The sequence below is a fragment of the Hipposideros armiger genome, unplaced genomic scaffold (assembly GCF_001890085.2).
Source record: "Hipposideros armiger isolate ML-2016 unplaced genomic scaffold, ASM189008v1 scaffold_371, whole genome shotgun sequence".
Classification (NCBI taxonomy): Eukaryota; Metazoa; Chordata; class Mammalia; order Chiroptera; family Hipposideridae; genus Hipposideros; species Hipposideros armiger.
Window position 1 is genome coordinate 1881350 of NW_017731721.1, and position 22689 is coordinate 1904038.

At 40.7% G+C, this 22689-nt stretch overlaps 1 protein-coding gene and 1 pseudogene across 1 annotated transcript in view; both read left to right on the top strand.

The window, feature by feature from the left end:
• Positions 1–5379: 5379 nt before the first annotated feature.
• TMPRSS12 (transmembrane serine protease 12) overlaps positions 5380–22689 on the top strand; it is a 19579-nt gene continuing 2269 nt past the window's right edge. The window contains exons 1-4 of the mRNA XM_019662289.1: positions 5380–5587; positions 6302–6497; positions 11555–11823; positions 21569–21711. Coding sequence (XP_019517834.1) covers positions 5380–5587; positions 6302–6497; positions 11555–11823; positions 21569–21711 — 816 coding nt within the window. The remainder of the gene's footprint in view (positions 5588–6301; positions 6498–11554; positions 11824–21568; positions 21712–22689) is intronic.
• LOC109393205 (transmembrane protein 126A pseudogene) lies at positions 15916–18603 on the top strand (annotated as a pseudogene).

A 22689-nucleotide genomic window follows, 5' to 3' on the forward strand; every position in this document is an offset into this window, starting at 1 on the left:
ACAGCAACTTGTCTGTTCCCCTTCCCCCAATTCCCCAGCACTGTTCCCATCCCCCAAATCCCCAATTTAAAAAAAAATCTTAAAAAAAAAGAAGTATTGGTGATAATATGAACAATGGGAACATTTATATGCTGCTAGTTGGAGAATATATTACTACATTTTGGAAAACAATTTGGCATTAGAGAAGGTGATGGTATGTATTCTCTATGACTCAGCAACCACAGCCTAGTATACAGTCCAGAGAAACTCATGCTCATATGTATAATAGTATTAGTTGTAATAGCAAAACTCTGGAAACAACTCAAATATCCATCAATAATAGATTCTGATGTAGATAAATATGTTGTGGAATTTATACACCACGTGTATGGTAAAAATGAAGAACTACAGTTATAGGTAACTACATGAACGAATGTCAAGAACCTAATACTGAATGAAACACAGCCAGTTGCAAAGATCATTGTATGATTCAATTTATATGAAGTTCAAAAACATGCAACACTAAACAATATATTGTTTACAGCAGCGCTATCCAATAGAACTCTCTGCAATGATGCAAATATTCTATAACTTTGTTGTCCAGTATGATAACCACTAGCCACATGTGGCTATTGAGCATCTAACATAACTGAAGAACTGAATTATTTTATTTAAATTTAAACTTAAATTGTGACCTGTGCCTAGTAGCTACCATTTAGTACAGCCAGGCTTATAATCAGTGGAATAATAAATACAAAATTCAGAATATTGGTTAGTTCTAAGAGAAAGAGAAAGAAAGGGATAGAATCAGGGAGGGTACATAGGCAATTTCAAAAGAAACAATGTTCTTTCTCTTAAAGGGATATTCTTGCATATTATTTTTGACTGTACATATAATGTATTATAAATATTTTATATGGATTAAATATTTAAGAAAACAAAAACAGTGAATGCAGCTGTAGGTACATGGGTGTTTATACTGTTGTTATGACTTGAAGTCTACATAATATTTTTATTAAAAAGATTTCCAGCACTAATTCAGCCATGCCCCAAGTGGAGCAGGGGACAACTAGGAAGAAGAAAACCTCCTCCAACTCCAGACCCCATCACCCCTGCCCCCCTTCATGCCCCCAGCCAACCCCAGGCCCCATCCTCTTTCCATGGTAGGAGAAACAAGATATATTACCTGTTGCTGCATGACAAATTATTCCAAAACTTAGTGGCTTAAAACAACAAAAAAGTGGGGCAAGTAGGCTCTAGGAACTGAGAAAGGCTCCTGGTTGACAGCCAGCAAGAAAGCAGGGACCTTAGTCCTACAACTGCAAGGAACTGAATTCTGCCAACAACCACTGAGCTTGGGAAACGACACAGAACCTCAGATGAAATAACAGCCCCAACCAATACCTTGATTTCAGCCTGCTGAGACCCTAAGCTGAGACCCAGTTCACCCATGCCTGGACTCCTGACTCATCAGAAATATGAGATAATTAATGTGTGTTATTTCAGGCTGCTAAATTTAAGATAATTTGTTTTGCAGCAATAGAAAACTAATGTACTGGCTTAACTATGTAATTATGATACACAGTAACTATGCTAACATCAAACTGATGATGATGTTAACTCTGGAGGGTTTGGGGTTGGGGATGGCAATCAACGCTTTAGTTTTATCTGCATGTTTGAATTTTTACAAGAATATATTAATATGTAACATTGGGAATTAAAAATAAATTAGACTGAGAAGAAAAAAAAAGTGTTATCGCACCGTTTCTGTGGATCAGGACTCTTGAGTGTGACTTAGTAGGATCCCTCTGGCTTAAGGTCTCATGAGGTTGCCGTTAGGATGTTAGCCAGAACTGTGGTCTCATCAGAAGGCTTGACCAGGGGAAGACATGCTTCCCAGCTCACTCATGTGGTATATGATTTGGGGCTTCATGGCTGTTAGAATGAGGACTTCAGTTCCTCCCTGGCTACTGCTGGAGGTCACAGGGCCACAGGGAGCTTACAACATGAGAGCCAGCTTCCCTCAGAGCAAGACAGCACGGTCAAGACAGGAGTCACAATCTTTTTATAACCTAACAATGGAAGTAATAGGCCATCGCCTCCATCACTCTATTTGCTAAGTGTGGCACTAAATCCAGCCAACACTAAAGAGAAGGGGACTAAACAAGGGTGTGACTACCAGGAGACAGGGCTAACTGGAGGCCATTTTGGAGGCTGCCTATCACCCCAGAGGATATTTGTCATCTGATGGGAGGCATCCATAAAGAAAGGAAGTGAATGCAGGAGAGAAGAGCGAAGACCTAGAAAAGGCAGAGGAAATCCAGGCACAGACCCTCGCAGTCACTGGTCCATTGCATTTTTCACTGCCCTTTCATGACTGCATGCACCTGTTTCTGGTCAGGATATATTAAAAAAAACCTGTCGAATCTGTTATCTGTCTCATCAAGACTCATCATCTTGCCCTGCTTACAAAGCCATACCTGATCTGATCACATCCCCCCGACACAGAAACGCACCTCAACTGTATTTCTCCCCTTTCAAATATCTCTTCCCACTAAAATATTTGGGGAACAGCAAATTTGCTTCCTGTCTGTCCCTGGGTCAGTTCATGCTGCAACTTCTCTTTCTCCAATATCACCTGCCTCCCACCCATCGATTTCAGCTCAGCCCTGAGATTCTGCCCTCTTTCCCCCACATTAGTACCTGTAAGCCACAACTAATAGCCTCCTTTGATTTAATGCTGCCAACCATAGCACCCTCAGAGGGATGACGTGAGCAAGGCAGCTGTCCTTTTCCTGACCCCTACTGTAATTTCTCCACAACCCACATTGCTCCCTTGTTACTCAAGGTGTGGGAGGCAACCTTTAAAACAACTCAAGATAGCAATGATAACACAATTTCAAACTGAACTTTAGTTATCATTGTTTTTTAAAAATGTAGCTCAACCCACCACAGTGAAACTCCCAGACATCTCTGTTGGCTCAGAGTTGGCCTTCTGCCATATTGTTGGACTGTGGGCTGCCTGCTTCTTTCCTCCCTCTTGCCCAGCTTTCTTTGCACAGTGAAAATTTTCTCTTCATTACGCTGGGCAATCGGCAGCCTTACCCCTAAGTGTGAAGCAGGCTCCAGGCCTACTATTGCGTATCCAAAAACCATATTAAATGGCCCTGCTAAACAGAAGACGGGCCATACGCGTTGGTTCTGGATTCAAAACAGAATCAAATTAAATACAAAACCAGGAAGAAGCTTTCAACTTAGTACTTTTCTTCTTACATACCTGATCAAAAATTTTAAGGCGTGGTTTTTTTCTTCAGCCTCTGTAAGACCACAGAAGACAGTAAAATAAAATTATACACACACATTGCATTATTATTACTGTGATGGTTAATTTTACTGGGTTAAGGGATGACCGGATAGCTGGTAAAAATATTATTTCTGGGTGTGTCTGTGAGCTTGTTTCTGGAAGAGTTTAGCATTTGAATTAGTAGACTAAATAAAGAAGACCCTCCCTCATTAATGTGGTTGGGTATCATCCAATCCAATCCACTGTGGATCCAAATAAAACAAATAGATAAAGGGCAAATTCTCCCGTTTTTCTTGAGTTGGGACATCCATCTCTCCCGTCCTCCCACATTGAGATCCTGGTTCTCAGGCCTCTTCATTGGGATTGAATCATACCACTGGTTTTCCTAGTTCTCCAGCTTGCAGATGGCATACTGTGGGACTTCCCAGCCTCCATAATTGCATGAGCCAATTCCCATAATAAATCTCACACATCTCTATATATCCTATTGGTTCTATTTCTCTGGCAAAACCTCATGTATACATATTATTGACAATAAAAATAAAACATTCTATCAGCAAAAATGGGTTAACTGAGGAATAGCAGAGAATTGCAATTTGAGACATACGAGTTAGGACAAAACTATAGGCAAGTCTGGAGAACAAAGGAGAGGCATATTCTTTTACAGAGGAAAAGGGAAGTTGGGAGGAGCTGTTAGAAACAAAGAGTCCACTGGAGGAAACTGGGGGTTCAAAGTGTAGTGGCTTTTCATTGGCTGGGTTGTAGACAATGTCTCATGGGCTGGGCCATTGCTGGGGAAAGAAAAAAGCTTCCTCTTCCTGCTGGGGTAGTAGAGTAGAAAACATCTTCCTGTTGGAGATGGCTCAAGGCATGTCTCTTCCTGTTTGGGGCAACCAGTGATGAGTGGTAGGGTGTGAGAGTTCCCCCAAAAGGCCTTTTCAGACTCCAATTTTCGTTGAGGCCTCCTTTATGAATTTTCACAATATCCATGCCTTTGCTGGTGCTGTGCCTTAGCCTAGCCAGTCTTCACTACATCTCCCCCCTCTTCTTGACCTTCCCCCTCAATCTAGGCGCGGCTCACACCCCCCTCCTACAGAGAGCCTTCCCAGACTGCCACAGCCCACACCAAGCCTTTGTGTCTGAACTGGTATTAGACCTGGATGTCATGGTTTATTTCTTTGTTTTCCAAGTGATTTAGAACCGATTTTTCTCTGCTAGCCAAGTTATAAAAGTTCTCTGGGTCAGAGGGCCAGCCAGGTCTTAACACACCTCCTGTGATGTGAAACTTATTTCAGTGTGTAGTACATAGTGTGAGGTTAGTATCTATTTCTTCCATGGATCGATTAACTGGGGCCATTTATCTGCACCCTCTCCCCACGGTGTTTGGAATGCCAAAAGGGCATCTCGGGGGTTCAAATAGGGGCAAGGAAGAATGTATCTCTCAGGAAATGAAGTGTGTGTGGGGGTGGGGGGGGGGCTTACCTTCAGTCAAGCTTTGTCCTCAACTTTGCAGGACCTTAAATTTGATTTTATGAACTCACCCTGAGATACACTGAAGGCAAACTACTATACAATTAATAATGAGGTTAATCTATTATACTAATTGGGTTCTCCCCGTGGCTATACTGTCTGGACTGCCCAACCTCTCTACATTTGATTTGCCTTCTGCTTTACCACCCCCTTCCCCAGCTTACCCGCCTTACTTCTGGAAGCTTTCCTGGCCCTGAAAGTCTGAGCTAGCAGCACCCCACTGGTTCCAGCACCTCCCCTCCCACCACAACAGTCCGACTGTTCTGTATGGGCGTGTGGATCTGGCCTAGGAAAGTCTTGACAACTGACGAACCCCCAGATCCTGGCTGAGGGCAGGAGACCCCACGTCCCTCTGTCCAGCATGTGGCCGCCAACTACAACAGCTCTGGGAGGCTAGACTCACCCAGGTAAATCGCCCCGTCACGCACCTCCCGCCCCCTCACGCACCTCCCGCCCCCTCACGCACCTCCCACCCCCTCACGCACCTCGCCTACTTTGCGTGCTCCGTCATCCTCCCCGCCCACCCTACTTTGCCTGCCGCCATCTTGCCCAACGGGAGTTCCAAAATGGGGCTGGGGTTCCTGAGCGCTGCAGTGTTGTTTGTGGGGAGCTTTGTCTTATACGCAGAGCACTGCTCGGTCTCAGAAAGGAGCAGGCGCGGCCCCTCTCAGGAACAGGCCAGTGGTCCGGGGCGGCCTGAGGCCATGCATGGGAGGCTCAGGAGGCAGAAGGGGCTCCTGGCCCAGAAAAAGGAAGGGTGGGCCGCAGAGGGCAGTATCTGTTCATTCCCCTCATTGGACGGTCTTCCTTGCCTTTTCCCTACTTCTGTAGTGTTTGATTTTGAGTCTCTCTTTTTCCGTTGTTCCAACTGCCTATAACTGAAAACTCACAGACCTAAGCAGTCCAATTATACTGATAACGGTAGAAATAGTAGTAGCAGCAGCAGCAGCAGTAATAGTAGTGCATATGCCATAACCTGTGTAGGTTGTCCATATGTACTCCTCAAAACATCCTGGGATCTGTCATTCCCGTTTCACAGATTAATAATTCATTGCACTTCAGAGTTGAAAGGGCTAGTAGGTGACCTTTTCATACTACAGTTGAGAAAAACTAACCCAACAAGTTAAATGGCAAGTGTCAGAACTTGTAGCTCTTGATTCACCAGTTCCAGACTCTTTAATTGCCATTTCACACAGGGGAAGAACATGAGACCTGGCCAGAGAAACATCACATTTTTATACTTTTGGGGAATAGAGTTTTAAAAGTAATGAACTGTGTTGATTTAATGTCTTTCTATGTGTAGGTAATCAATTAGGGCATGTTTACCTTAACCTTTTTTCCCCTCAAAATATGGGCATGCTTTAGGTATCTACAATAGCTTGCATTGTTTTTAAAATAGGAATTTAGAAGATTTTAATTGGTTAAGATTAGGAATTAATACATATTATTAGATGCTCAGTTCAAGTAATATATCATTTTTATTTTTAGATTGTGGAATAGCACCGCTTGGGGATGTGTTCAAAGGGTCTCGGATTATAGGGGGCACGGATGCTCAAATTGGTGCATGGCCTTGGATAGTTAGCCTGCAGATTCAATATGGCAGAATTCTTGCTCATATATGTGGGGGAAGCTTAGTGAAAAATAATTGGGTCCTCACAGCTGCCCACTGCATTAAGGACTCGAGGTATGTATTCAGAACACAACTCCTATTTTATTCTCTTAGGGAATTTTTTTTTCTTTTTTTAAGATTTTATTGGGGAGTTGGGGGAGGGGAACAGCGTTGGGGAATCGGGGAAGGGGAAGAGACAAGTTGCTGTCCTTTTTGTTCTTCAGTCTAGTTGTGGAGGATGTCGCTTCACTGGCCCATGTTGGTATTTTCATTGCGCTCTTCCTGGGTGAGGCAGTTGCTCGCCGGCCATTGGATGGCCACTCATGGCAGCTCAAGGCAGCTCATAAAAGCTCACGCCAGCTGCTGGCCAGCCCCACTAAAGCCTACGCTGTCACTGGCAACTCAAGGCAGCCCAGCTCCAGGTCAAGCTGTTGTTCACCATCTTAGCTGTAGAGGGCAGTGTCACTGGCCCTCATGTGGGATCCGAACCGGGGCCCTGCTGCTCAGAGCTGGCGTCCCAAGCCAGCTCTTAATCAATGTGCCACCGAGCTGGCCCATCATTTAGGGGATATTTTTAAATGACAGAGGACCATCTGAATTCAGTCATGTTCAGTTAAGCTGTATGTTTGCAAGCACCCACAATGCCGTATATGTACTACACTGAGACATTAATCCTTTAAATCAGAAGTCAACATTTGTTGTGAAGACAGTATTTTAGGCTTTGAAGACCATATGGTCTCTGGTGCGAATATTCAACTCTGTCACTGAAGAACCAAAGTGGCCATAGACAATACATAATTCAATGAGTGTGCTTTATTTATGAACACTGAAATTTGAACAAAATATTATATTGTTATTTTGCTTTTTCCCCAACCATTTACAAGTGTAAAAAACATTCTTTGCTCATTAGCTGTATAAAAATGCTATTTTTATACAGGCCAGATTTTACTTGTGGGTTGGAGTTTGTCAGATCTTGTTTTATTTTTTTTTAATCATTATAAGAGTTTATTTTGAGGGCTGGCCGAGTGGTGCGTTGGTTAAGAGCTGGCTTGGGACACCAGAGGGCCCTGGTTCAGATCCCACATATGAGGGCCAGTGACACTGCCCTCTACAGCTAAGATGCTGAACAACAGCTCAACCTGGAGCTGGGCTGCCATGAGTCTCCTGTGATGGGTAGGCTGCAGCCCCTGCTGCAGTGGGTTGCCATGGGCTACCGTGTGTAGCCAGCAGCCAACGTGAGTGGCCAGCAGCCGCAGTGAGCGGCCGTCCAGAAGCCGGAGACTGATCTGCCTCACCCAGGAAGAGCACAATGATGGTGCCAACTTGGGCCAGTGAAGCAACATCCTCCACAACTAGACTGAAGAACAAAAGGACAGCAACTTGTCTGTTCCCCTTCCCCCAATTCCCCAACGCTGTTCCCATCCCCCAATTCCCCAATAAAAATCTTAAAAAAAAAAAGTTATTTTGAACCAAACTGACATCATATGCTCTCATCAAACTTTGCTTCAGATAATGAAACTCTTCTTTTAGCGTTTAAAGTTATTATAACCATGTATTTGTCTTTCTCACCATTAGATCATGAGTTATTTGAAGGCAAGTACTACATATTTTATTTTGTATGCCTGGTACTAATATAGGACTTTGCCTACTTTATAGAAGACATAATAAATGTTCATTGACTCTATGGATGATGTCAGTCTTGGAGAAATGGGATTTACCATGGTTAGAATAGACCTTTATGACCCTCCTAACATTTACTATGAAGACAAATCCTTTAGGAAACCATGGTATCTGTTATACAGTCTCCCTTTAGTCTTTCATTTTTAAGAGAACAGCTGTCTTGCAGAATGAAAAGTCTTTAAGAGGAGCTAACAACTTTGAAATTCAATTGAGGGTAATTGGCCAGTTGGGTAGGTTTTAATATGTATACTATATTTTTAAAACATGGATTTCAGTTCCATAAATTGACCTTTTGATGAATAGAGATTTTTTTTAAAAAGGGGACGATACTAAGGTATAAACCAAGGGTGCAGAAAGAGATGTAGGAAAAAAGTTAGCAATCAATTCTGTTCTTTCAGGTGTGGGTGTCTTACAACTGTTTTCTAACATGCTATCTTTAAAAACTGCTTTTCTACAGCTTTCAAATCTTAAAACGTGGGAGGAAAGGCCTGCCCGGCATAGTTTGAAAATTCTTGGAAAATCTCTTCTTGCCTACTAAGTCCTAACATTGTGCCTTTCCTGGTCTGTTCCTTTGGCTTGATGGAGAATAATAAGTTCAGAGTGGGGAGACCTGTATCCTTGTCCTCCCCTGACACTGTGCTGCAGTGGCTTTAAGTAAGGTCCCAAAACCTACCAGATGTATGACCTTGGTCAAATGATGCAGCTTTATTATACTGTCAGAGAGTCTTAAGAGTTCAAGGAGGAATTTTAAATGTCTAGTTCAATCCTCTGTCCTGTATATGAATCCTTATTATAATATTGAAGTAAAGGGTTCTCTAGTCTGAAATAATTATTGCTTCAATGTATTGAGCCAGGCATTTTTTTCATGCATAATTTCCACTAATCTTTTTCAACAACTCTTTGCTGTACAGAGACCCTGAGACTTGAGCATTCTTAAGTAACTTGTTCATGATTCCATGGCTGAAAAACAACAAAATCAGGGATCAAATCCAGGTTTGTCAGAATGAAAGCCCACACACATAATCTTAACTCTATCTATGGCTCTCTACTTGAAACATCTCTTGTGATGATGAACTGCTACCTTGAGAGACTCTCATTTCAATTTCAGATAGCTTTAATTCTTAGGAAGCTTTTTCTTATGTAGAAATGAAGTGTCTTGGTTTTCATTCTGCCTTCTGAAGCCATATATATTAATCCTAATTCCTCTTCCAAGCATTTGAAGATAATTTTCATATTCCACTTAACAGTCCCCAAGACTAAATCTTACTGATGATTTTAACCCTTTACTCAACAGATATTTACTGAATATATGTTATATACTAAGGACTGGGCTAAGGAAGTAGACATTACTGATGCATAATCTCTACTTTTCCTCCTCTGAGGACTAATTCTGCCATCTTCTAGTCCTGTCCCCCTTCATTTCCTAAACCTTGCACCATCAATTATTCTGTATTCCTTCTTATAACAACCACTTATCAAAGACCTGCTGTGAGATTAGGTACTGTCCAAGGGTGTTACATATAATTCTGTATTTTAAAAGCCCTCCCAGTAGCCCTCTGAAATAGATATTATTATCTTCACTTTACACTTATATTTAGGTTATTCTCTATTTTGAGTTAATTTTTGCTTATGTTATAAGGTAAGGGCCCAGCTTCATTCTTTTGCACATAGATATCCAGTTTTCCCAGCACAATTTATTGACAAGCCTGTCCATTCCCGATTGAATTGCCTTGACACTCTTGTTGAAAATCAATTGACCACATATACAAGGATGTATTTCTGGGCTCTCTATTCTTTTCCATTGGTGTATACAGCTGTCCTTATGCCAGCACCACACCTCAGATTACTGTAGCTTTGCAGTAAGTTTTGAAATCAGGAAGTGTGTGTCCTCCAACTTTATTATTCGTTTTCAAGATTATTTTGGCTCTTTGGGGATCCCTTGACATTCCATATGAATTTTAGGATGGGTTTTCTATTTCTAAAAAACATCGTTGGGATTTTTTATAGGGATTGCAATAGCTTGCTTTGGGTAGTATTGACATCTTAGCAATATTAAGTCTTCCAGTCAATGAATATGAGATATCCTTCCATTTATTTATGTTGTCTTTAATTTCTTTCAGCAATGTTTTGTAGTTTTTGATGTATGCAACCTGTTTTTTAATCTTATTGTCTGAATATACATTGAAGTAAATAAGTAATATAAACTGCGTACGTTTGGAAAAGAAAAGAAACATCATTATTTCAAAGTAGCTTAAAGCAGTGATTTTTTTTTAATCAAAATAGAACTAGGACTTTAAAAAAATTTTTCACAAACTTTTTAGAGTTTGCCTAGTCCACTTTTAAGAGAGCTGAATATCTCCTATTTCCTTGGGATAAATTATAGGAAATAGAACTGCAGAGTCAAATACAATGCAACTTTTACAGGCTATTGATACAGGCTGCCCAAGTACCCATCTATTTTCCACAGTGAATAAGAATACCTTTGTTCCTATGACTCTTGTCTGTAATGAGCATTATCATCAGACATGCACACTCGTGTGCATGCACATACTTATAAACTTTGCCTATTTGAAGGGTGAAAAGAAATTTTAGCATTTGTAAAAAACCATTTAAAAAATAAAAGTTCTTCCTTCCCAATCAAATTACAGATTAACAACTATTATATGCTTGGGTTTATCTACAGAAGATTTTTTTTGTTTGGTTTTTTTGCTTGCTTTTTGTTTTTTCAAGGCTGTCAAGATCCATTAGTTGCTTCTTGTTTTTATATTTAGTGTCATGCTTTATAAAGTCCTATCTCATGTCAATGTTATGTATTCATCTATACTTTCTTTCTGGTTTAATTTTTATAATTCTCATGCTAATTTAATACCCAAATATTTCATTCAAAAATTTACACAAATAGAGGGCATATACCTATCACCCAACTTCAAGTTATTAACGCATGCCTGATCTTGTTCGTCTTTATCCTTACCAACTCCCCACTCCGATTATTTTGAAGCAAATCTCAGATGTATCACTTTATGTATCTCTAAAAGATAGGAAGTTTTATTTAAAAGATTTGTGTGTTTAAAATTTAATCCATTTTGAGTTTATTTTATTGTTTTTTGGGGATTTAGTTTTATTTCACTTTTCAGACTAGTTATTTAGCTAGTTGTCCCAATGCCGTTTATTGAATAATTCATGCTCTGTCCACTAGTAAGAAGTGCTACCTTAATCATATAAATTTTCATGTACTTGAATCTGCTTTTGGACTTTCTGTCCCCAAATTTTTTTCTCCTTTCCTACATCATGGTATTTAGGTTTTTATTTGATGTGACTTTATGTCATATGAATGTAGGATTAATTTTTTTTGTTATTAATCTAACATAAGAAAAATAAAACTAGTGGGAGATTAAGAATATTTACTTAGTTAAATGAACATGTTTATAATAAGAACATTTACTTTCTTTCAGTGATCCTTTAATATGGAGAGCTGTGCTTGGAACTAATAATATACATGGGAGTCATCCATACACCAAGATTATAAAAGTTAAAGCAATCATCATACATCCAAAGTTCAATGTGGAATCGTACGTAAATGATGTTGCACTTTTTCATTTAAAAAAAGCAGTGAAGTATAATGACTATATTCAGCCTATTTGTCTACCTTTTGATGTTTTCCAAACTCTGGATGGAAACACAAAGTGCTTTATAGGTGGCTGGGGAAGAACAAAAGAACAAGGTAATTATAGTCTGAATTTTAATGATACAAATTTTTCTGATTATTAGAGACGGTGAACCTTTTTATATATTTGTCTCTTTATATCATGAGTTTCAACAATAGGTCTTTATGTACCAGTGAAAAAGGAATGTCTTTTTTTCTTGTATTTTTTTCTTCCTTGTGGAAGATAGCAAATTATCTTCCAAAGCAGAAATAGACACTTTCTCTGGTTATACATGCCAAGATACTTAAACCTTTAAAGATTCTCCGACAGAATGATGTGTTTCTTCTCATTTCTAAGACTCATCAGTGATACAGCCAGCTCTGTAACAAAATTGCTTATCTTAAATAATAAGCTTCTGGATGTAAGGAATCAACTTAGTGGTTCTTTCTATTTAATGCCTTGTTTGGTATCAAACACCTTGATTGCCATGTATTTTTTTTAGTGCACAAAGGGGCATGGATTGTTGATTGGCTGAACTCATGGGAGGAATAAAAAAAAATGTAGAAAGCACTCTCTGCCTTTGGTAATAACAGCAGCTACCATTTGGGAGTATTTTCCATGTTTCAGGCCCTGTTCTAAATACATTTTATTTTATCCTCCCAATAGTCCTACTAGGGGGTTTATATTATTATTACCATTTAAAAGATCAGGTATTCTGGATCTTAGTGGCTGAGAAGCTGGGACTCAAATCTAGGTCTTTTTTATTCTACATCCTGAATATTGAAGTACTGCATTAAGTATAAACTGCTCGTGATGGAATGAAACTCTAGTTAGCAACATATGAGATCAAGTGCTGAGACTCTTTTTTTTTTTCCTGTCCCCCACAGAACCTAGCCATTTTAAATATTTGTGTATTATTTAGACAGGATAAAGATAAATGTATGAATTATTTTTCTTTTTTTCCCTGTGAATATTTTCTAAGGAAGACAAGGAAAGCAACATGGTGTAGGCTTTAGACTCACGGACCTAACTCTGAATCTTAGTTCTGCCATGTACTAGCTGAGTGACCATTGGCAACTATTCAATCTTTAACAATTAGAACAATGATAGGAGCAACTACCATTTATTCAGGACAAGGTACTTAATAAAATCCTAAGCATTGTAATGCATTTCTCATTTAACATCCCCAACAATACTGCAAGAAATCCTATAACATGCATGAATAAACTGAGGTTTAAAGAGGTTAATGTATAATAAAAATTTGCCCAAAGTTACACAGCTAAATGAGATGTCAAAATTCAAGCCCTGTAAGCTTGTCTCAAATGTCATGAGTTTCCACTATTTTATGTAATATCTCACAATGTCATACATTTTCATGATCTGTAAGATGAGAGCAATACCTATCAGAGAGTTGTTTCAAGGATTAAGTTAGCTCTCCACCAGTATGGTAGATTACATGCACACACCACCCTTTCCACTGAACATTGTTAAAAAGGGAAAATACATAAGTCAAGGACTGAATATGAAGGTAGAAACTTAGATAACTGGAGCACCAAAGATGGCTTTCGTCTTGAGGGTCTGTGCCAAATTAGTAACACTGAATGTTGATTTCTGTGGTTTTATGGGTCTTGAGAGGTTTGAAGAACAAAGCCTGCTCAAGTGTGGGGAGACTCCCACAAAGCTGAAGTCCCAGGGCTATACTCTAAGAATGAGTCAGACTCATGGTTTAGCATAAAGTGCACATATACATAGTTCACCTCAAATATGATAAAGGTAAGTTGAAAGCAAAAGGATGGGAAAAGATATACCATGGAAACATTAATCAAAAGAAAGCTGCAATGAACTTCCAGTCAAAATGGCAGAATAAGTAAATACTATGCTCACCTACTCCCACGACCACATCAAAATTACAACTAAATTATTAAACAACCACCCTTGAGAACCACCTAAAGTTTAGCTGAATAGAACTCCTATAAGGATATAAAGACAGAGCTACATCAAGACTGGTAGGAAGGGCGGAGGCAAGGAATGGGCAGGGCAGGTTCCAACATCCACAGTGTGGCTGTTAAGAATCAGGAGGGCTATCTCAGCTGCAGAGGTCCCCTCTGAGAAGCACCCCACAATGGGCTTCCCAGCGCAGACCACCAGTGCCATGAAGAGGAGTCCCCACAACAGCTGGCTGTGAAAATCAGCAGGAACTCAGTCCAGGTGAGATGAGGGCTGTTGGAGACCCAAGCATCCTCTTAAAGGGCCCATACCTGGACTTACTCATTGACAGACTTACTCAATCTGAGCCCCAGCACTGGGGCAGCAGCTCAAAAAGTGCCAGGGACATACAAGGAAGAACTGAATTGTCTGGCTTTGAAGTGAGGGCTGGAGAGACAGCACTCAGCAGGACAAAAGTGCTGGTAGGAGCCATTGTTCCTTTTTTGAGCCCTCCTCCCACCCAGCCTGCAGGTACAGGTGACACATTTTGGGCATAGGCCTGAACTTCTTTCAGTGGCTGTTCCTCACAAGCAGCTGGCTTCAGCCTGAGTGGCAGACTTCCCTAAAATCTCTGAAAGGTCCACAGTCCTCCAACAAGCAGTTTGGGCTGACCTGTGTGCCCTGTACCTCTTGCTAAGTGGCCCCAAGCCCAGCACTAGTGACAGCTGGCCTTGGTCCACAGCATAACCACTCCCAGTTGCCTCCAATCCCAGCACAGGCAGCTACCAACCACAGGTCACTTTCCGGCTCCAACCAGGTGGCCCCAGGCCAGGCATAGGCAGCAGCTAACCTGGGCCTGCACCAGAGCCCCTCCCAAGAGACCCCAGAACCAACATGTCTAGTCACCAGCTTCAGACCACACCAGAGCACCACCCAGTTAGCTCCACAAACAGCACACCTGAAGGATGGACTTGGCAGGCACCAGAGCCCTGCTCTGTGGGATCAGCCCCTGCACAACAGCTTGTCCACTGTAATCATGGCCATCCACACAGCCAGTCAGATGGAGGGTCAGTACCGCCCACTGAGGTGCCAACAGCAATCAAGGCTCAACTATAACAGGAGAGTATGCACAACCCACACAAGGGACACCCCTGGAGCACAAGGCTCAGGTGACCACAGAGACTGTACCACTGGACCACAGAGACTATATATAAGGCCACCCTGCCAAGACTGGGAGACATAGCAGATCTACCTAATACATAGAAACCAACAGAGGGAAGCAGCCAGAATGAGAAGACAAAGAAACATATCCCAAATGAAAGAACAGGACAACTCCAGAAAAGAACAAAATGGAGATAAGCAATCTACCAGACACAGAGTTCAAAACACTGGTTATAAGGATGACCCAGCAATCACATATCTGGGCATTTAGCCCAGAGAAATGAAAGCATACGTCCAGGCAAAAACCTGTTCATAAATGCTTTTATTTGTAACATCCCCAAACTGGAAAAAACCTATTGTCCTTCAATAGGTAAATGATTAAACAAACTGTAGTATATCCTTAACATGAAATACTACTTTTAAGCAGTTAAAAGAAATTAAGTATTGATACATGCAAGTACTATAATGGATCACAAGGGCATTATGCTAAGTGAAAATATGAAAGTAAAGATAAGAAGGATAGAATGAGAAAATCAAATATACACCTAATAATGCTAGAGAGAACAAATGAAGAGAATAGAGGTGAGGCAATATTCAATGGATTTGGGTTGAAATTTTTCTATAAATGATGAAAGACATAAATCCAGATATAGTAAACACAATATGAGCCAAAACAAAATGCAATCCCTTTTTATACATTGTAATGAGGTTGTAGAACAAAGAGAAAATCTGAATACAGCCAGAGACAAAAGATAAAACAACAAACCTTATAAAATAATTACATATTGGCTTTTAGAAAATTTCTCAGTAGCAATAATGACAGTCAAAATACAATGAAATATCATGATCAAAGTACTGAGAGAAAATAACTATGAACCTACAACTGTGTATCCAACAAAACTATCATTCAAGAATAAGAGTGAACAAAAGCTGAATTTACTACCAATGATTTTTCACCAAAGGAAATAATATACCAGAAAGAAATAAAATGATGTCAAAAGGGGGATATGAGCTGCAAGAAGTGAGCAAAGAAATAGGTAAATATATAGGTAAATATAAATAAACATTGTGTGTATACAACAATGGTTTCTAAACTGGGGACAGTTTTGCCCCCAGGGAACATTTGGTAATGTCTGAAGAAAACCTGGTTACTATTGGACAGGGGCAAGTACACTACTGGCATTTTAACGGGTAGAAGCCAGGGATGCTGCTTATTATCCTTCAGTGCATAGAACAGTCATCCTATCTCCACAACGAAGAATTATCTGACCCAAAATGTCAATAGTGCCAAGATTAAGAAACCTTGGGGGGCCAGCCGAGTGGCTCAGTTGATTAAGAGCTCACTCAAGAGTGCAAGCACTGAGCGACAGGGTCACTGGTTCGATTCCCGAGCTGAACTGCCAACAGGTGGCAGGATGGCTCAGCTAAAAAAAAAAAAAAAAGAAAGAAACCTTGGAATACAATAAAAATGTGCCATTTATAGAATTTTTTTTAAAAAGACATTTAAATACTGGGGGAGAAATCATGTATTTCAGAATGGGTGATCACATTTAAAGTGGTCCCAGTTCCTGTATTATTGAGGAGAAATATTAAGATACTGGTTAACATTAACTTTAAGCATGAATGGTCAAATTTCAGTAATAGAAATAGAGGATATAATTTGTAAACCAATAGAAACAAATGGAATAAGAAAATAAAGACAGGGCCAGCCGAGTGGCACGTTGGTTGGGAGCTGGCTTGGGACGCCAGAGGGCCCCAGTTCGGATCCCACATATGAGGGCCAGTGACACTGCCCTCCACAGCTAAGATGCTGAACAACAGCTCAACCTGGAGCTGGGCTGCCGTGAGTCGCAGGCGACAGCATAGGCTGCAGCCCCTGCTGCAGTGTGGTTGCCATGGGCTACCGTGTGTAGCCAGCAGCCAGCGTGAGCGGCCAGCAGCCGCAGTGAGTGGCTGTCCAGAGCCGGCGAATGATCTGCCTCGCCCAGGAAGAGTACAATGATGGTGCCAACTTGGGCCAGTGAAGCAACGTCCTCCACAACTAGACTGAAGAACAAAAGGATAGCAACTTGGGCCGGCTGAGTGGCGCATTGGTTAAGAGCTGGCTTGGGACGCCAGAGGGTCCCAGTTCGGATCCCACGTATGATTGCCAATGACACTGCCAACTACAGCTAAGATGCTGAACAACAGCTCAACTTGTAGCTGGGCTGCCGTGAGTCGCCGGCGATGGCGTAGGCTGCAACCCCTGCTACAATGGGTTGCCATGGGCTACTGTGTGTAGCCAGCAGCCAGCGTGAGCGGCCAGCAGCCGCAGTGAGTGGCTGTCCAGAGCCGGCGAATGATCTGCCTCGCCCAGGAAGAGTACAATGATGGTGCCAACTTGGGCCAGTGAAGCAACGTCCTCCACAACTAGACTGAACAAAAGGACAGCAACTTGTCTGTTCCCATCCCCCAATTCCCCAATAAAAATCTTTAAAAAAAAAAAAAAGAAATCAAGAAAGGAGAAATAAAAAGCATAGAAAAAGTTAGAAAAATAGAAAGTACAAGACAGTAGAAACAAGCCCACATATACCCATAATCACAATAAATGTTAATGGACCAAATCACTAGTTAAAAGACATATAATTGGATGTCAGCCAAAAATGGCGAGTTGTGCAAAGGATGCAGTGAGCCTTTAGTGGCTGAGGAAGACCAGAGGAGGCACCGACTGCTGGGAAGGGAGCAGAAGGCTTGAGATGCAAAATCATGAAAACCAAATTTTTTTTTTTAAGATTTTATTGGGGAATTGGGGGAGGGAACAGTGTTGGGGAATCAGGAAAGGGGAACAGACAAGTTGCTGTCCTTTTGTTCTTCAGTCTAGTTGTGGAAAACATCGCTTCACTGGCTCATGTTGGTATTGTGATCATTGTGCTCTTCTGGGCTGAGGCAGATAGGTTGCCGGCCACTGGATGGCCGCTCACAGCAGCTCTTGGCAGCTCACACTGGCTGCTGGCCACTCATGGTAGCTTACGGCAGCCCACTGCAGCCCCACTGCAGCCTATGGCATCACTGGTGACTCACGGCAGCCCAGCTCCAGGTCGAGCTGTTATTCACCATCTTAGCTGTAGAGGGCGCAGCGTCACTGGCCCATGTGGGATCCAAACCGGCGGCCCTGCTGCTCAGAGATTGTGCTCCCAAGCTAACTCTTAACCAACAAGCCACTCGGCCGGTCCCAAAAACCAAATTATTGATATCATAACCAGAAAAATTAACCAACTTCCAGAAGTAAAAAGAGATCTACTTGAACATGGATCAACACATATTGGACTTATGCTCTCTGTGGCTTAGTAGCAAACAGTCTTTTTCAGTGCGTCTTAAATGTGACACAGGCTCGTATCGCTGTAGGCTTACCAATGGCAGTGATCCCATTTTTTACAGCAAACGTATCTTACAAAGGTTTTCTAAGTTTACCATTGAATACAGGTGATTTGAATTGTGAAACCTGTACCATAACATGGGGTGGATTAGTTGGTCTTTTTTTCAGTGGTCTGTACCCTGTTTTCTTGGCTATACCTGTGAATGGTGGTCTAGCAGCCAGGTATGCCTTGGCCCAGCTACCAGAGAAAGGAAACATCTTAACCTACTAGATCAGAGTTTCTAAGCCTCTCTTGAGGAAAACGTTATTTCACATTTTGCTCCAGACTGGGTTTGCAGCATACCTTGGTTCTAGACAATATAAACTATCTATAAAGACTCTTCAGTTGCCTGAACCCAGCCTAGAAACTCAGTGATTTTTAAGCAAATCTATACACAAAAATAAAGCTGTAAAAAAAAGAAGAAGAAGAAAAGAGAGAGAGAAAGATAATTGGATCAAGGAGCAAGAAATCCAGCTTAGTTTAGCAACAGGTACCTAAAATATAAGGATAGGGAAGGATTGAAGTAAAACAATAGGAAAGAAATACATCAAGTAAATTATAATGAAAAGAAAGCTGGTATCATTACACAAATATCAGACAAAATAGACTGTAAGATAAAAGAATTATTAAGGATGAATAAGGTCATTATATATTTAGAAAAGGTTCAACTCATCAGGAAGATAGAACAATTCTAGACTTGTGAGCCTAATAAATAGGACCAAGACAATATTAAGGTAAAACAAGTAGAATTGTACAGCAAACATTATAACTCCCCTATGAAGGCCAGCCAAGTGGCACATTGGTTAAGAACTGGCTTGGGATGCCAGAGGGCCCCGGTTCGGATCCCACCTAAGAGGGCCAGTGACACTGCCCTCTACATCTAAGATGCTGAACAACAGCTCAACCTGAAGCTGGGCTGCCATGAGTCGCCGGCGACGGCGTAGGCTGCAGCCCCTGCTGCATGGGTTGCCATGGGCTACCATGTGTAGCCGGCAGCCAGTGTGAGCAGCCAGCAGCAGCCATGAGTGGCCATCCAGAAGTCGGCGACTGATCTGCCTTGCCTTGCCCGGGAGGAGCGCAATGATGGTGCCAACTTGGGCTAGTGAAGCAACGTCCTCCACAACTAGACTGAAGAACAAAAAAGGACAGCAACTTGTCTGTTCCCCTTCCCCCAATTCCCCAGCGCTGTTCCCATCCCCCAATTCCCCAATAAAAATCTTTAAAAAATAATAAATAAATAACTCCCCTATGATAGAACATTTTAACATGATTCTTTTTATTATTGGCATATCAAGCAGATGAAAAATTAATAACGATTTAGAATATTTGCATATAAATAGTAAGCTTGATTTAAGAGCCAAATCAGAGAATTCTATAACCCCAAAACCAAAGAATTTCATCTTTTCAAGTACAGATGGAACCCTTATCAAAACTGACCATAAAGTAAATCTCAAAATTCTAGGCCATAAAGCAAATCAATACGAGACCATAAAGCAAATCTCAAAATTCAAAGACTAGGGAGTGTGCATACTATTATATACCCTGAGTACAATTAATTTAGAAACAATAAGAAGGACGGGAATTGTGGCTGTAGTGGCAAGAGGAGGCTGGCAAATCTTCATCCCCCAAATAAGCCTAAACTACAAAATTGTCAGAAGCAACCATTTCAGGGCCCTGGAAATCAACCAAAGTACACCACAAGTATTTGTTCATTTTAAACAGCTAGAAATTTGGATAAAAAGAAGAATTGTGTACCTTTTTTGCTTGTGGCTGCTTTCCAACTCTCTTCAGATCAGTCAGTGCAATAGTTTTACCAGGGCCGTGAAGGACAAGGATCTTGCTGCCAGAGGACGACTAGATTGGGAACAGCAGTTGAAAATCCAGGCCAAGAGCGTTGTCAATAAAAATAGTGGACTCAGCAAGAGAGGACAAGAGACAAATGGGGAAAACCCATAGCTCTGCTAGCCTGGGATTGTGGTCCTAGATGCAGCCAGCAGTGGGACAGTCAGAAATTTGACAGGAAGATCCTAAGCATGAGAGATGGCTATATAGAATGGCTAGATAAACTCTCCAAACACCCTTGGCTTACTGGGAAACTGTACATGTGTGGGGAAAATCTGAGAGAGCTCAGCATAGAGTGAAAGCCAAGGCAGAGCTGAAAACTGACTGAATTGCACTCCCCAACCCACACAACAGATCCATCAGCCGAGGATGAAAGCCCAAATCTCTGATTGACCACTAACCTATGCATACACATGGGCAAGCCTATGAAGCCAGGCTAAAAGGTAAAAATCAAATTTAGAAAAGTCAGCAGAGACAACAACAGTCACACAACGTGGGGAGATGGATTCCACAATTTAAGTCCAGGCAAATTACTTTTAAAATGACAACAACATTGTTGAGGAATCCAGAGTTGTTGCAATATACGAAAGTCGGACAATTAAGTTTGCAAACTCATCCTAGAGAAAGTGCTACATACCTCATTGCTGAATATCACTATGGTCACCTTCGAAGCACTCCCCTGGGAAGCTATGCACTGACACCAGCACCTAGTCCACCCTTTAAAGCAATTTTGGAACTCTTTTTCTGGAATGGCCATCAGAGCTCTCATCATATTACCCTTGATGTCCTGAGTGTCATCAAAATGTCTTCCTTTCAATATTTATCTTTGGATAAAGAAAGGAGTCATTGGGGGCCAGATCAGGTGAGTAGGGAGGGTGTTCCAATACAGTTATTTGTTTACTGGCTAAAAACTCCCTCACAGAAAGTGCCATGTGAGCTGGTGCATTGTCGTGATGCAAGAGCAAGGAATTGTTGGCGAAAAGTTCAGGTCGTCTAACTTTCTCACGCAGGCTTTTCAGCACTTCCAAATAGTAAACCTAGTTAACTGTTTGTCCAGTTGGTACAAATTCATAATGAGTAATCCCTCTGATATCAAAAAAGGTTAGCAACACTGTTGCAACAAGTTCGGGAACTTAATTGTCACACCTCGTATTATTTAAAGCATCCAGTTTTCAACAATATACTCGGAAAAAAGTAGTCACTAAAAATTGTCTCTGAATAGGCTCAGATGTTGAATTTAACAGACAAAAACTTCAAAGAAGCTCTTTAAATATGCTCAATAAGTTAAAAAAAAACTAGTGCTCAAAGAATTAAAGGAAAATGTGATAACAATGACAAAATAAGGAATGTTTATGGAGAGATAAAAGGTATGACAATTTTACATAATTGTTGAATCAGTCACTTTTGAAAGAAAACTTATTCAACATGAACATTGTACATCACTGTCAAAATGCCTACTCTCCAAAATAATTTTTTGGTATTTTGTTGTTGTTAATAGGTAATCTTACCAGCATGTTACAGGAAGCGGAAGTACATTATATTTCTCAAAAAATTTGTAATTCTGAGACGAGTTATGGTGATATAATTCCTGAAACTTCATTTTGTGCAGGTGATGAAGATGGAATTTTCGATACTTGCAGGGTAAGACCAAATAATTTTCCTTAGAAATATTTTCTAAAGCCAGAGGGAATTTCAACAAGGCCTTTGATTACTTTCTGATGAAGTCTTAATTACCTAGTCTAGAAGTGCTAAATTCAGTTTTTCTTTTTAACTATTCCAACAATCCAAATTCTCTTCCTTTCCTGTTTCCTTGGTTTCTACAATCATGATAAACCTTAGGCAAAATTTGCACTGAATCTTTCTTCTTTTTTTTATTATCACCACCTCTGAGATATAATTTACATATATACAACTCACCCAAGTGTACAGCACAATGGGTTTTTAGTATATTTATACAGTCATGCAACTATCACTATAATCTAATTTTAGAACACTTTTGTCACCCAAAACCTCCATCCGTTGTGAGTCACTCGCCATTCTCCTCCCACCACCTCCAGCCTTCAGCAACCTCTAATCTCTACAGATTTGGCTATTTTGGAAATTATATATGAATGGTACCATTCAATATATGGTCTTTTGTGACTGGCTTCTTTCACTTAGCATAATGTATTTAGGCTCATCTACATTGTGTCATGTATTAATAATACCTTTTTTATTTTATTGCCAAATAATATACCATTGTATGCACAGGCCACATTTTATTTATCTATTCATTAGCTGAGTTATTACCACTTTTGGGCTATTATAATGTTACTATAAATGTGTGTATATGTTTTTATGTGTATGTATATATTTATTTCTCTTGAAAATTTCACCTAGTGGTGGAATTGCTGAGTCAACATTTAACATTTTGAAGAACTGCCAAACTGTATTCCAAAGTGGCTGCACCATTTTACCTTCTCACAGTGATGTATGAGGATTCCAATTTCTCCACATCCTTGTCTATACTTGTTATTGTCTGTCTTTTTTTTTTAATTGTGAAATACACATTTTTTAGAATTAGTTTCAGCTGTACAACACAGTGCAATAGTTATACTTTTTACCCCTCGAAGTGACAAC